We start from the raw sequence: 16,988 nt of genomic DNA, 5'->3' as shown, positions 1-16,988 counted from the left end.
AACTAAATGTCTGAGGTTTAAATAAGACAGGTTCCTCCAAGATCCTCTCTAACGATGTTCTAATCATTTGCACCTGAGCTGGTGCACCTGATTCTAATTTTAGGTATTTGAAGTAGTGATAAATGTAAGGGTGTACTTACTTTTTCCACATGCGAAATTTGCATTTATGTTTATTTAAATTATACAATGGACTACAAAATGTAAATGTTTCATGATATTTGTTATATTATATCACCTTTATCTGTTAATATTGTTGAAATGAAGATCAAATAGCTGTATGTTGAAATATGTTGAAAAAGTCAAAACTTTACATGGGGTGTACTTACTTTTTCACGTGACTGTATATATATAATATATATTGTGTCTGTTAGGAACAATGTTAAAATAATAGTGAATTTCATGAATCACTTGTGCAGCCCTTTAATCTCATATAAAATGCAAACTGCATTTGCATTTTATGACCTCGGGGCGCCTGGCGTCTTGTCTTCATCCGCGCAGGCAGCACGACTATTATTTTCCATATACAGCTCTAAATGGAATCTACCCAATGTCAGAGATAACTTGCCTACTGAAGACAAATTTTAATTACTTGATGGAAATCATTTAAAAAAATTTACACGAGGTGAGTAGGCCCTAAACACACGATTTTGACAAGGTTGTGGTTCAAAAAAAATCACTCGGTTCAGCAGATAAATTTTACACTTCCACACCATGCTGAAACAGGAAAAGGCCTTCACCAAACTGTTGCCACAAAGTTGGAAGCACATAATCGTCTAGAACCTCGGTTCTTAACCTGTGGGGCGCGCCCCCCAAGGGGGGCGTGAGCAATTTTCAGAGGGGGCGCGGGACGGCAGTATAAACGTCTAAATAACCCCAAACGGAAATTATAATCCCCCTACTGAAAAAAATTAATTAACCGAAAAGATAACGCCTTATATAATTCCTAGTTTGTTTCAGTCTCAACTAACACTTCTTTTTTTCTTCCGACAGATTATTAACTGGAATCGAAGTCAATGGCAATGAGTGCGAAAAAGAGGAAATACCAAGACGAGTACATCAAGTTCGGATTTGTGGCACTTCAAAAGGGTGACGCAGAGGTTCCTCAGTGCGTTATATGTTACAAGACTCTGAGCAATGATGCCATGCGGCCAACACGTTTGGAACGCCACTTGAGGCCAACCCATCCTGAACTAGCAGACAAATCACAGGCATTCTTTGTGGTGAAAAGGGAAGCCTTGAAACGAGCTAAGTTGGACAGCAGTGGGACATTTCGGCAACAGACGTCAAAGATCGTTGAGGCGTCCTACGAGATTGCCCTGCTAGTAGCAAAGAACAAGAAGAGCCATACAATCGGAGAGACTCTCATTAAACCGAGTCTACTGCGAGCGGCAGAGCTCATCCTGGGGAAGGATAGTGCGAACAAACTCTCGGCTATCTCCCTGTCGAACGATACCATCAAGGGACGGATCGATGAAATGTCTCAGGACATCAAAGAACAAGTGACTGACCAGATAAGGGCCTCGCCTGTCTTTGCCATCCAATGCGACGAAACGACAGACGTGGCTCAGTGTTCTCAGCTGCTCATGTCTGCTCGTTTCATATTAGGCGACAGCGTGAAGGAGGAAATGCTATTTTGTCATCCCCTGGAAACTTACACGACAGCAGCGGATGTCTTTGAAGTGGTATCGAAGTTCTTCGAAGAAAATCGACTTTCATGGGACGCGTTGGTAGGTGTTTGCACAGACGGAGCTCCGGCCATGCTTCGCTCGCGTTCGGGTTTCGTTACGAAGGTGAAACAAAAGAGTCCCTCTGCTATTGGTACACACTGCGTTATCCATCGTGAGTCCTTAGCATCTAAGACCCTGCCCGCTGAAATGAGGGATTTCCTGAACCTGGCTATCAAGGTAGTCAACTTTATCAAAGGTGGAGCCTTAAACAGTCGCCTGTTCAAACAGCTGTGCAAGGACTTGGACTGCGATCATCAAGCCTTGCTTTTCCACACAAACGTGCATTGGCTTTCGAAGGGAAACATGTTGGGGCGAGTCTACGAGCTGAGGGAAGAAGTCGCAACATTCCTAGACGTGCAGCGGAGGGCGGATCTCTACAAAATGTTCCAGTCCCGAGAATGTCAACTGTCTCTAGCTTACCTCGTTGCTCTAGCAACGAGCAACGAGCGTCTCTAGCAACGAGCTCTCCCCAACATCTTCGAAGCACTCAACGGTATCAACCAAAAACTGCAAGGGAAGCACATAAACATTATCACGCAATACGACGCCATTCGAGTCTTCATGGCTAAACTCGACCTCTGGAAATGCCGAATGGAGGCCGGAAACATAGCTTGTTTCCCAAACTTGGACTCTGCCGTTCCAGACGGCCCTCTCGATTCAAAGTTAAAGAACCAAATCATCGATCATCTGACTGAACTCAAAGCGGAATTCATCCGCTACTTTCCTGACTTGGACGAAAAGCGAAAGACCTGGAAATTCATCAGAAACCCATTCCAATGCGACGTAGCTGATGTTTCGGACGAGGTCCAGGAGGAGTTTCTGGAGCTGAAGTTCAACTCCTCGGCTGAGGATGACTTTGAAATTCTGGACCTGGAGACATTCTGGGTCAAGTATCTTCCTGTTTATCCTCTGATCTCGCTTCAAGCTGTTCGGATTCTGACGATGTTCGGATCCACGTATCTCTGCGAGGCTGCATTCTCCGCGCTGGTCGCTGTCAAGACCAAATACAGAAGCAAGCTGAACGTTGAAGGAGATCTGCGCTGTGCTCTCTCTGGCACGCGACCACGAATTCCGGATCTGATAGCTAAGAAGATCTTGGAGACGGCGGCAGGGATTTTCGAAGCTCCACACGGTCTCCACGTTTTTCGAAGTTAAGTCTGTTCACAATTGTATTTTGTCGAAACTGTATTTATCTTTCGGTGTGTGAAGTTATTGTGTGCAACTTTGGTTGTTTCTCGGTGTTTTTCTTTCATAAATTGATCGTCTGTTTGCCGTGTCGCGAGCAAGGCCTTGTACAGTGTGCACTGTACAACCTTGAGGCTTTGTTTTTCTCTCAGTGGTCCGTCGTTTGTGATCCAATAACTTTCGTTCTCTGTATTCCCAGTCTTTTCACCCATAGCCTACTTCCTTGTGTAAATCTCAACTCAAAAAAAAAAAAAAACATTTCCTTCTCTGTTCTCATTCGTTTATTCATTCTTATTCGTTCGTTCGTTCTTCGACCACGTGTTTCTCCCCCATTTCCCCAGATAGTTTTCACTCATTAACCTTCAATGTTTACACTTTCCCCTCAAGTTATGTATTCCGTCATATTTTATAACACCTTTTTCTTCTTCTTCTTTAAAAGGCTGCTTTCGACTTGCTCACCAAATCAATTCATCCCAAAAAAAATATCCATCTCCTATAGTGCCTTTGTTCTACATTCCCTAAACTCTCCTGCACTCCATCCTCCATCCAGCGTCCTTAAACGTATTTTTAACTCGAAGGTCACAAGAAACTCATTTTGCAATAAATGTTCGTTTCCCATAAATCGTACACTTTCAAAAATCCAATCTCACCCCTCCCCTCCAAATCTTCCCCATAACCCCTCCCCTCCAAATCTTCCCCATCACCCCTCCCCTCCAAATCTTCCCCATCACCCATCCCTTTCAAATCTCCCCCCTTGCCCCCTCCCTCCTAAACTACCCCCTCACCCCTCCCCGCCAAGATGCCCCCTCGCCCCTCCCCTCCTAGAATCCTGCCTCACCCCTCCCCTCCAAATCTCCCCCATATCCCATCCCTTTCAAATCCCTCCCCTTGTCCCTTCCCTCCCAAACTCCCCCCTCACCCCTCCCCTTCAAATCTCCCCACCCTCATTGCTTCTCAATTTCCCCCCGCTCACTCCCCCTCCTCAAAGCGTCCTCCCCGCTTCTTCCCCCTTCAAACTCTCACCTCCATCTCCCCCAACCTTCTGCCTCGCTCTTCCCCCTCCTCAAATAACACCTCATTGTGGCTCACCCAATCACCATCAAACCTTTTGTCCGCCCCATCCTTCCCTTTCTCCGAGCTATTCTGAAATCTCTGACACACCTTCAACAGCTCTCCCTACCTCTTCCACCTCTTCCACATCTTACCCTACCCCTCCTCCCCCCTGTTCTGTATCTGATGCTCCCCCTTCCTCTTCATTAACGGTATGGACCTCAAACATCCGGGGCCTTCGTTCAAACTTAACCGATCTCTCCATACAGGTTGCTTCTGTCAAACCAGACGTGATCTGCTTAACAGAAACTTTCCTCCTTTATGATGTCTCTGATTCCATAGTATCTCTCCCGGGCTACTCCCTCCTCCGGTATGATAGACCTGAGCCTCGTCCTGGAGGCGGGGTTGCTATCTTTATCAAAAACTCTCTTCCTCACTCGCCCTGCACTGCACTCTCTCCACCTCACCCCCAGGAATACCTCTGGCTACGGCTTCCCCTTCGCTCCCACCTCTTGTTCATATGTGTGTTGTACCGTCCACCAAACAGTGATGACTCCATCTACATCTCGCTGTCTGATGATATGGACCAACTTCTATCTACTCATCCCAACTCTCTCTTCCTCATATGTGGTGATTTCAACTGTCATCATGCCAGTTGGCTGGGTGTGGGTACCTCTCTCACCAGCCATGGCTCCTCAGCAAAGGACTTCTGCGACTCACTGGGACTGACACAATCTGTCAATTTCCCGACCCGGATCTCAGTCAACGGAACATCTTCTCTTCTGGACTTGGTTATGACTAACTTCCCTGAAAATGTCTGCTGCTCTTCTTCTGCTCCGATCGGAACATCTGATCATGTCCTTGTTAAAGTGGACATCTCTCTGACCATCCTCAGGGAGCCTGCTCAGCGTCGACGAGTCTGGCATTTCACTCAGGCCAACTGGCACGGTCTTCAAGCAGCCATCAATCATCTGGACTGGTCTCCCATCTCTACCACCTCTGACATCAACTCATCCTGGGAATTCTTCCAAAGTAAATTGCTCTCTCTCATGCACAGATTTATCCCATCTCGTCTTCAGTTGTCATACCCTTCCTCCCGTCCATGGTACACGGAATCTTGTGGTGAGGCTGTTGCCCAGAAACAACTTGCCTTCGTCTCCTGGAAAGCAAATCCAACGGAAGGAAATCTCATTTCCTTTCACAAAGCCCGAAACAAGTGTGTGTCCACCCTCAGGAGAGCCAGGAAACAATATCTCTCCGTTCTCAAGACCGAACTCTCTTATCTGTCTCCCTCTTCCAAATCCTGGTGGCGTCTGGTCAAATCCGTTTCTGGTGTTTGTTCCCCCTCCATCCCCTCCCTTACCTCAAACGGCTACACAGCTGACTCCGCACGTGAAAAAGCTGAATGCCTCAACTCTGTGTTTGCCTCTAAATCTTGTGTCCCAAACCCATCCCTCTCTGTACCCACCATACCCAGTCGTACCCTGCTGCTCCTGGACTCCGTGTCCTTTCCTCCTGACAAGGTGGAAAAGTTTCTGTCAACCCTCGACTCTGATTCTGCAACTGGACCCGACGGCATCAGCCCACGGGTCCTAAAATCCTGCTCTGCTGCTCTATCTCACCCTCTCTCTGTTCTCTTCACCCTCTCTTTTGCTCAAGGTCAACTGCCATCTGCTTGGAAATCAGCCAACATCACCGCTTTGCACAAAAAAGGTGCAAAAACAGATCCTAGCAACTACAGACCAATCAGCCTTCTCCCAATTATCAGCAAAGTCATGGAATCCATCATTGCTTCTGATATGAAATCTTTCCTCTTCTCCAATGGCTTGATCTCTGATCATCAATTTGGTTTCAGACCAGGTCACTCTACTCTGGACATGCTGCTTCTGCTGTCTCAACAATGGATGGAGGTCCTCAATGCCAAACAGGAAATTAGAGCTGTCTCCCTCGACATTTCACGTGCCTTCGACACGGTCTGGCACCCCGCTCTGCTCACCAAACTCTCCTCCTTTGGTATCCATGGAAATCTCCACGCATGGCTGGCGGACTTCCTCTCTAGTCGTCGTCAACGTGTGGCCCTGAATGGGTTTCTCTCATCTCCTCTTCCTGTTCAGGCTGGAGTTCCCCAAGGCAGTGTTCTGGGCCCCGTGCTTTTTCTGGTCTTCATCAATGATCTCTCTGACTCTCTCGAAAATCCTCTCTATCTCTTTGCTGATGACTCCACTCTCTGCCGCTCCATTCCTCTTCCCTCAGATCGGCAGTCTGCTGCCTCCTCACTCTCTGAAGACCTGGACAAAATCACAGACTGGTCAAACAAGTGGAACATGTCTTTCAATCCTGACAAATCTCACACTCTTACTATGTCTCTCCGAAAAGATCGACTGGACAACCCTCCCATCTACTTTCTCAACAATCCTCTCCAAGAAGTTCTGTCGCTCAAGATTTTGGGTCTCACTATCTGCCATGATCTTTCTTGGGAAAACCACATTTCCAAGCTGGCCTCCAAAGCCAGTCGCCGACTGGGCATCCTCCGTCGTGCGAAGTCCTTCCTCGGCACACCTGAGCTCCTCACCACATACAAGGCTTTCATCCGCAGCTCAATGGAATACTGTTCTCCCCTATGGGCCGGTGCTCCTGCCTCACACCTAGCTCGGCTTCACGCTGTTGAAACCAAAGCTTTCAGAATTATTGGAATCTCCCGCGATGAAGCTATCTCTGAGGGCCTTTCACTCACTCACCGCAGGCAGGTAGGTGGTCTTTCTGTCTTCTACCGACTCCTCTCCGGCCTTGCACCCCCAGCTCTCTCTGTGCTCTGTCCCCCAAATATTCCTACAGGTCGCACAAGATCTGCCAGCAACCCTCTGATGGTTAAACTGCCGAAATCTCGGCTCTCCGCTCACCTTCACTCTTTCATTCCTCTTTTCTCCCGCCTCTGGAACAAACTCCCTCACTCCCTTCAATCCCACTCCTCCCTCCAGGTCTTTAAAACAGCTGTTCACCACCATCTCTTATCTTCCCCCATCCAAAACCTTGATCTTTTCTACCCCCGCTAATTCACCCCAGATCCACCTTGTTTGAAATTCCAACTTCTTTCCTGGAAGTCCTGGCAGTGTCCATATGTTTTATACCTCTCCCACTGCCCCCTTCCCACGCCCCCCCCCCCCCCAAAGCCCTCGCCCTCTCTCAGATCTCTCGATGTCTCCATGTCTCTCGGTCCCTGCTCTCAAATGTTGTGTTTGTGTCCTTCCCCCTCTCTCCCCATCTTGTCTACCGCTCCCTATGTTATATGTTTTATGTGTTGGTTTGTCTTTCTGTGTGATTAATGTTCGCTCTTTCACGAGCCTCGATATTGTATACAAAAAAAAAAAAAAAAAAAAAAAAAAAAGAAGCAGTGCCAACCATCTCACTAAAATTTAGTGAGATTTTTGGCATTGCTTCTTTAGTGACTAAATTGTTGTTTCATTGATTTTGCGTCCTTTGACGTGACATTTCAACAAACGTGTTTTGTGTAGTTACCCTTTCCTTTCATCGATCCGTGCCTTGAGCTTGTTTGCGTTTTGATGCAATAAAACGAGGTTTGTAATCTCTCCTTTGTTATTTTGAAAGAACATTATCTGTTCAGGGGTACCAGATCCAATGTTTGAAATAAGCCAGGGCCCGCTAGGGCCCGGCCCTGGCTGCCATGCTTAGGGCCCTGGCTGTTAACAGAATCGACGTCAATAGCCAGGGCCCAGGGCCCAGCCCTGGCTGGCTTCAATATCAACGAACAAACCCCTCAGAATGCACCACAGAGCACCTAGAATTCCAAAATTCCCTGGGGGGGACCCCCCAGACGAAAGGGGTGACCCCTCTCGCGCTCTCCCCAACGAGCGGTTTCGTCAGATGTAAGTGGAGGGGGGCGTGGAGACTAGCAACAATTGCTAAAGGGGGCGCGACACTAGAAAGGTTAATAACCCCTGGTCTAGAATGTCATTGTGTGCTGTAGCATTAAGATTTCCCTTCAATGGAACTAAGGGGCCCAGCACGAACCATGAAAAACAGCCCCACACCATTATTCCTCCTCCACCAAACTTTACAGTTGGCACTATGCATTCGGGCAGGTAGCGTTCTCCTGGCATCAGCCAAACCCAGATTCATCTGTTGGGCTGCCAGATGGTGAAGCGTGATTCATCACTCCAGAGAACGCGTTTCTACTGCTCCAGGGTCCAATGGTGGCGAGCTTTACACCACTCCAGCCAACGCTTGGCATTGCGCATGCTGATCTTAGGCTTGTGTGTGGCTGCTCAGCCATTGAAACCCATTTCATGAAGCTCCCGACGAACAGTTGTTGTGCTGATGTTGCTTCCAGAGGCAGTTTGGAACTCGGTAGTGAGTGTTGCAACCGAGGACAGACGATTTTTATGTGCTATGCACTTCAGCGCTCAGCGGTCCCGTTCTGTGAGCTTGTGTGGCCTACCACTTCGCGACTGAGCTGTTGTTGCTCCTAGACGTTTCCACTTCACAATAACAGCACTTACAGTTGACCGGGGCAGCTCTAGCAGGGCAGAAATTTGATGAACTGACTGGTTGTAAGGGTGACGTCCCATGACAGTGCCACATCGAAAGTCGCTGAGCTCTTCAGTGCGGCCCATTATACTGCCAATGTTTGTCTATGGAGACTGCATGGCTGTGTGCTTGATTATATATACCTGTCAACAATGGGTGTGGCTGAAACAGTCGAATCCACTAATTAGAAGGGGTGTCCGCATACTTTTGGTCATGTAGTGTGTGTGTGTATGTATGTATATATATATATATATATATATATATATATATATATATATATATATATATATTGTTACGGCCCGCGGATAAGGATGTTGGTTTGCCGAGCGGATGGCACCGCGGCCTAACAGTTACCCTGACTAACCCGATTCCCGAACGTTGGCCGGATCGCGCCACAGATATTCAATATGGAAAAGACAAAAGCGACACGGATGTGAAGAAGAAGAAGAAGAAGAAGACGAAAAAAAGGTTGAAAATACTACTAAATTTATTCCTACTATATACAGGCTCAAAATAACCAAGGAAGAAGGAAAGATAATAAAATAATTTACAGAAGATTTTAGACACAGTGCAACCTAGCTTATACAAACTTAATTAAATACCCAGGGACAAGACACACAGAACAAACGCACGTACACAAGAAGGGTGGAAAGGCAGGAGGTGGATGGCTGGAGGGAGAGGAAGGTCCAAGGGGGTCCTGCAGCACGATCGGCGCGTTTAGCAGCCGCCGTTCCTTCGCGGCCCTGCTCAAAACCGCCGTTCAGGCCCCAAGCTGCTGTTGTTGCTGCTGTTGCTGCGGCTGTGGACGTCACGTGCTTTGCCAGGACTCGTCTGACTCGTCTGGTCCAAACCCTCAACTCAACAACACTCTTGCACGTCTCCCTGTTCAACCACTCTTTCTCTCTTGGTCCAACCACTCTTTCTCTTTCTTGGTCCAACCACTCTTTCTCTCTCTTGGTCCAATCACTCCTCACCACCGACAACACCACGCTTCTTGCGCGCGCGCCTTTATAGCGCCTCCGGCGATCAAGCCGCCGGCCTTCAGGACACGCCCATCGGTGTGCTCACCTCGGCCCTGGTTGGTCGCGCGACCCTCTGGCTCCGCCCTTGATGACAACGGGCGGGCACGCCCCTCTTCTCCGACCCGAGCACATGTTCAATGGTGGTTTTGGAGGGGATGTAATTGGCAATCGAGGCTTGGCAATGACGAAAGGGGATGTGAAAGGAAATGGTAGGGATGGGAATGAAAGGGGATCTATTCTTATTTAATGCAATGCAATGGAGTGTCATCTTAATGGGAGACAAGGCCTTACCCTAATACACATAATAAAGATATAATGATCGAACAGGGGTATTCTATGATTGGCTGACGTGTATGCTTTATGGACTAATTATGGGACGCCCTTTGACCTTTACACAACACTGGAGGCAGGAGGGTCCAGACTTAAGCAATATTGCCCAACAATTTATTATACAATACAACACAATAAAAAAACATGATCCTCATATCCGCAACACTGCACCCTCCTCTTAGGCACATCCCGGGCCTATAACTTTAATTTAGTGTGACACGTAGGTGTAGTTCCCTCTACTTTTAACCTGACCATGAGTGCGACAGTTTTAAAACATAAATAAATATTTCCCGCTGCTCCATTGCACCCTACCTAACAGACTCATGCCCACAGCTAACCGAATTGCGGAATGGTCTTCAAACTATACACTGACGGTGGGGAGCATTATTTACAATGGCTCTGCTTTTATTTACAAAACTAACCCAGGACCTGTGATTGTTCTTTTTGGGGGGGGAGAGACAGTCTGCTCTGCATCAATGCACCATGAAAGCACCCAAAAACGCACCAAAACACCCTCAAGCACCAATCGGTGCACAGTCATCATTGTTCATGAATAAAAATAAAAACAACAACCCCTAACCCTGCAGGTGGTCTCTTGCTCTTCGGCTCCCTCTGCTGGCTATTATTATTTTCCTGGTGTTGTCATCTTCCTTTGCTGGCGGCCTATTTGTATTAAAATAAAATGCACCCAACGTGTCCATTGTTATTTATTTATGGCCCACAGGGCCGACTAGTGTGGTTCACCTGTGGGGCATCGGCGCCCTGTGATCAAGGTCCGCCAGCAAGATTTCGGGCCTTCATGGCCGGTTCCAGCAGAGGGGCCATGCCCCAACCCACGGGGTCCATAAGTGGTGCTCGGCCACAGACATGTGGTCCATAATGTGGTGCATCGATGCAGACAGCTGGTTCTGGGAGTTCCGGGCGCACAATGGCAGACGCACGCACGCTCCCCTCGGCGCACAGGTCCTCATGTGGGAGACAAAAGGGGGGACAGACAGATGAGCGAGGGGTAAGGTCACAAGGGTACACATCAATAAGGCAATGCAAGGTGAAGTGCGTACGGAGAGCGAAGTGAGAAAGCTCATCCCTACCGTACGTCACCCCCCCCCCTGTCACCTACTCTACCCTTGCCCTTACCCCATATGTACAAAATCTACACATTTACAAATCCGTCGCTACTGTCACGTCTTCCCCATATTTCTTCTATTCCAAATTCGTCACCACAATCCCTCTAACCAAAATTTGCCATCACCCAATTCATCATCAATCCTCATAAGGAGGAAGAGATGGAACATCAAGCACAATATCACACCCACGTCATGATGCGTCTCACAATCCAAACATTTGCACAATAAAAATAATAAAAACATGCCATGGTGTGGAGTTACGTCACCTCAGGTGAGTGGATGCAGATGGTGCGAGGAGACTTCAATCCTAACTATCCTCTAAATGACATGAATACACATTACACTACCCGGGGTCTTTCCCTGCCAATCCATTGGCCAACTTACACTATGGGTTCTAAAAACCAATTCCCATTGACCAAACTGTGGTGCTTCTCAATTTGGGGTCTCACTCCCCCGATTCATCTCCCGGTGCCCTTGCACAATTTCTGGGCTGAGACGTGTAGCTCTCCCAGCAGGTCTACCCACCTGCACACCTCCACCACTGCAGTTGCCACCCGAGCTTACCTAGCTCCTCACCCTAACCTATCTAATTGGGGAAGGCCCCTCCTGGCTCTGTCACCCCTCGGTGCCCTCTGGCACTGGGCTACCCGGGTCCGTATTCCGGATCCTCGGGCCCCATCCACAACAACTCTACCGGCTCCCAGAGCCCACCTGCGGCCTCACCTGGCCGACATCCTCACAGTGGTGGAGTGCCCAAACCAACTACACACACTAACAGGCTACACGCCCAGCCATTTCCACAACACTAATGCACCCATCCAATCACCATTCTTCCACCACGCACCACAGATGCCAATATCCAACCACAATTTACCTATACCCTCTACCTAACACTTACACTACCCTCCCCGGGTATTCGTGATGGGGGTCCATCCTTCCCCCATTCACACCTTCGCACCATCCACTCCACTCCATAGTTTCCACCATACTCACTCCACGACCATCCATCCCAATGCTCCATATATTCCACACTCCATGTATTTCACACGACCATTCTCCATACACCTGTTGTTGCACACCTGTGCAACCACACCTGGTGCCACCTGCACCCTCCTTCCTTCCTGGACCATTTGGTCAACACAATACTCATCACCATCACTCACTCAAACACTGCTCCATACACCTGTTCAGTTGCACACCTGTGCAATCACACCTGTTCACCATACACACGGCATCATCTAATCTACCTGTTGCCCTGCTAACTTAGTGCTCCCCGTCTTCCCTTTAAACTAAGCACATACCACGTCATTATCATCCACTCTAATCTACCTGCGTCCCCACTACAGGTATCATTGTCACTAACTAATCTTAATGTTACCAATTGTCATCTTCTCTAGATCCCTACACATTATCCAAACCCTCCCGGGCTAGTTTTCACTGCCATAAACCCCATAACTAGTGCTCCTTTGCCCCCGCTGTGAGGGATGACAGAGTTGCCATCCCACCACATCGGGCATCTTCCACTACCAATTTTGCTCACCAAATTCCAGCCAATCAAAAATTTGCCGATCACTACCAATCCTCTGCCAATCATCACTCTGCCAATCCTTTGCCAATCATCAAATTTTGTTTTCCTAATTTCGGGTCCAAAACACTATCCTCATCATCATCATCACAGTCCGCTTTATCTGAGCCTCGGTGCGTCGTGACATCATTAAACTCGGCTTCGCAAAGCCGAGCAATGAATTCGGGTGGTTTGGTCGCCTGCAGGTTGAATCCGTCCGGCTTTCACGACTCTGGAGAGGAGGCATGCTCGGGCCGAGGTTCCACGCATCAGCGCAGCTCGGTACCTTGCGGTCCCGGGCCCGATGACTGAGGCTCGCCCGGTCGGAACCCCGTCCCCACCAGGGGGCACCGTTCCGCCTCCTCCTACTCGCCCTTGAACCGGACCGGTCGCCTCGCCCGACAAGGCCCGGACTCGACCGTGCGGGGCGGGGCCAAGCCCGAATCGGCAACGACGCTTCGAAGAGAAGCGAAGCAGTATCGATCCGCGCCGGGCCTGGCATCCAACAAAGCGCACCGTGCCCCGAGTGCTCGCATCGGCTATCCGTCGCCCTAAACGCTGACCCGTTCAATGTCGATGCTTCACTTGCATACGCGACCCGTTTCACACTCACAAAACCTGGTGTTCCAACGCCGTCCGTACATTCCACCAACGCACTCCCTGTTACACACCACACCTCTCGCGCACACTCGCCGTTCGCACACTCCCTTAACACACCTCGCACACCGTCTTGCGCACTCTCCCCACTCGGTACGTACTCCGTACCACTCACCATGGGCATGCTCTCTTGCATCCACCCACTAACGCACTCAGATGGGCTCTCCCACACCCGCGCCACGAACAACTCAGGTGTGCTTCCTCGCACACGTTCCACCACCACCTTACTCTCCGTGTCACACTCACCCTCGAACGTACACTCCGTATTGCTCTCACTCGCTGTGTCACACTCCGTACACCCCGACGTGCATTCTCGCTCGCACTCGGTATCACACTCGCGCTTCGTAACACGCTCACCCCTTGACGCACACTTTTTTTTCACACGCGTGCCATTTCCACTCACACCGGACCCTTCACCAACGCCCGGGTGCTTCCTCGATCCCAATCGCGCGACAATTCTCTTGTCGTCAAACATCCTCCTGCAAAATCTACCCGCACAATATACAGCACGACTCACCTGGGGGATCCTTTTCTCCACGCGCACCTGCAAACTTCCATTTGGATTAGCAAGTACATCATCATGATTTGAGCAGGGACTTTGTACATATTCCATCTTTTCCTCCCGCCGCGAGTGGTTTTCTAAGTCCCCGGTCTCTTCAATTTCAATGCCCACTACCACTTTTTCTTTACTCACCTCGACGACCGTTGGCTTTAATAAAATTCCCTCTACCTCATCGGTCGCCGGCTTTTCCAAACCCCGTGTCGCGATTTCTACCTCCGTCATTGTACCCGCGCTTTCCTCCGCCTCGCTCAACCAGCGCTTCTCGCCCCGCTTTACCTCGTCGTGCACCCCTGGGACCCTTTCGCCCAACCTGCGGTCTCTGTCCCTCTCCGCTTCCCTTACCTTATATGCGACTCTGTCCCTCGCCATTTCCTCCCTATCGGCCCTCATTCTGTTCATTATTCTGTTTTCCATTTTTAGCATGAGGGCCTCCATTTGTAGCAAAAGGTTCGAATCCATCAATACTACGGTCACGGGCGCCGCTAAATTTGGTGCCGCTACACCCACGTGCGCGAGGATGCCATTTTGCGCGTCTGAAACCTCCTCAACCACCTCCTCATTGTTCTCCTCCCTCTGATCCTGGGTTACCCCTAACCCCTCCTCTAGTTCCCCCACCGGCATCCGATCGCCTTGACTAGCCATGGCGCGATTTCAAAATTCGGGTTTTTTCGAAAACAAAACAAATTTCGGCCGCTCCAAATTTTGACCAAATTTTTTTTGATGTTTTAAAAATTTGGTTCGGGCCTCGTATCTCACTCCTGACACCAATTGTTACGGCCCGCGGATAAGGATGTTGGTTTGCCGAGCGGATGGCACAGTTACCCCTAACAGTTACCCCGACTAACCCGATTCCCGAACGCTGGCCGGATCGCGCCACAGATATTCAATATGGAAAAGACAAAAGCGACACGGATGTGAAGAAGAAGAAGAGGACGAAAAAAAGGTTGAAAATACTACTAAATTTATTCCTACTATATACAGGCTCAAAATAACCAAGGAAGAAGGAAAGATAATAAAATAATTTACAGAAGATTTTAGACACAGTGCAACCTAGCTTATACAAACTTAATTAAATACCCAGGGACAAGACACACAGAACAAACTCACGTACACAAGAAGGGTGGAAAGGCAGGAGGTGGATGGCTGGAGGGAGAGGAAGGTCCAAGGGGGTCCTGCAGCACGATCGGCGCGTTTAGCAGCCGCCGTTCCTTCGCGGCCCTGCTCAAAACCGCCGTTCAGGCCCCAAGCTGCTGTTGTTGCTGCTGTTGCTGCGGCTGTGGACGTCGCGTGCTTTGCCAGGACTCGTCTGACTCATCTGGTCCAAACCCTCAACTCAACAACACTCTTGCACGTCTCCCTGTCCAACCACTCTTTCTCTCTTGGTCCAACCACTCTTTCTCTTTCTTGGTCCAACCACTCTTTCTCTTTCTTGGTCCAACCACTCTTTCTCTCTCTTGGTCCAATCACTCCTCACCACCGACAACACCACGCTTCTTGCGCGCGCGCCTTTATAGCGCCTCCGGCGATCAAGCCGCCGGCCTTCAGGACACGCCCATCGGTGTGCTCACCTCGGCCCTGGTTGGTCGCGCGACCCTCTGGCTCCGCCCTTGATGACGACGGGCGGGCACGCCCCTCTTCCCCGACCCGAGCACATGTTCAATGGTGGTTTTGGAGGGGATGTAATTGGCAATCGAGGCTTGGCAATGACGAAAGGGGATGTGAAAGGAAATGGAGATTTTGGGGATGGGAATGAAAGGGGATCTATTCTTATTTAATGCAGTGCAATGGAGTGTCATCTTAATGGGAGACAAGGCCTTACCCGAATACACATAATAAAGATATAACTATCGAACAGGGGTATTCTATGATTGGCTGACGTGTATGCTTTATGGACTAATTATGGGACGCCCTTTGACCTTTACACAACACTGGAGGGCAGGAGGGTCCAGACTTAAGCAATATTGCCCAACAATTTATTATACAATACAACACAATAAAAAAACATAATCCTCATATCCGCAACAATATATATATATACTAGCTTGGTGAGGCGAGCGCATCGATACTGAGGAACGGGCTTATTTTAACTGAGGCTAATGACTGTACCTGAGTTGCTGTGTTGTCAGGATTTTCACCAATCATAATACAAACAATTACTTTGCACAAATGTATTTGTTGTGTTTGTGATATTACATTTTTATAGGCAATTTAGGTTGAAGATTTAGGTTGAATGTTTTTTTTTCAAGAAAGAACCCCTCTGCACATACATAGGGGAGGGGTAGGTGCAGACTGGAAGTTTGGGACGATTACACCTCACCACCACGTAATTCAAAACACCTCACCACCAAGTAATTCAAAACACCTCACCACCACGTAATTCAAAACACCTCACCACCACGTAATTCAAAATACCTCACCACCAAGTAATTCAAAACACCTCACCACCAAGTAATTTAAAACACCTCACAGCCATAAAACACGTAATAAAAACACCTCACCACCACGAAATTAAAAACACCTCACAGCCATAAAACGCGAAATAAAAACACCTCACAGCCATAAAACACGTAATAAAAACACCTCACAGCCATAAAACACGTAATAAAAACACCTCACCACCACGAAATTAAAAACACCTCACAGCCATAAAACACGTAATAAAAACACCTCACAGCCATAAAACACGTAATAAAAACACCTCACAGCCATAAAACACGTAATAAAAACACCTCACAGCCATAAAACACGTAATAAAAACACATCACCACCACGTCATTTAAAAACACCTCACCACCAAGTAATTCAAAACACCTCACCACCACATAATTCAAAACACCTCATCATCAACTAATTCTAAACACCTCACCACCACATAATTAAAAACACCTCACCACCACATAATTATAAATACCTCACCACCAATTAATTCAAAACACCTCACCACCATCTGATTTAAAAACACCTCACCACCAAGTAATTCAAAACACCTCACCACCAAGTAATTTAAAACACCTCACAGCCATAAAACACGTAATAAAAACACCTCACCACCACAAAATTAAAAACACCTCACAGCCTTAAAACACGTAATAAAAACACCTCACAGCCATAAAACACGTAATAAAAACACCTCACCACCACGAAATTAAAAACACCTCACAGCCATAAAACACGTAATAAAAACACCTCACAGCCATAAAACACGTAATAAAACACGTC

The 16,988-nt window shown here is 48.3% G+C and overlaps 1 protein-coding gene across 1 annotated transcript; it reads left to right on the top strand.

Annotated features, from left to right (window-relative positions):
- The first annotated feature begins 1,019 nt into the window (after positions 1–1,019).
- LOC137428412 (protein FAM200C-like) lies at positions 1,020–2,183 on the top strand. The gene has a single exon (XM_078777407.1). It carries the CDS (start codon positions 1,020–1,022, stop codon positions 2,181–2,183), a length of 1,164 nt encoding a protein of 387 aa, XP_078633533.1.
- Positions 2,184–16,988: the final 14,805 nt, after the last annotated feature.

The sequence above is a fragment of the Myxine glutinosa genome, chromosome 5, assembly GCF_964187855.1.
Source record: "Myxine glutinosa chromosome 5, kmMyxGlut1.1, whole genome shotgun sequence".
NCBI classification, from domain to species: domain Eukaryota; kingdom Metazoa; phylum Chordata; class Myxini; order Myxiniformes; family Myxinidae; genus Myxine; species Myxine glutinosa.
This window is presented reverse-complemented; position numbering and strand designations above follow the sequence as displayed.

Excerpts from the sequence above, each read along its gene's own strand:
- LOC137428412 (XM_078777407.1), top strand. The coding sequence starts at position 1,020 with ATGAGTGCGAAAAAGAGGAAATACCAAGACGAGTACATCAAGTTCGGA.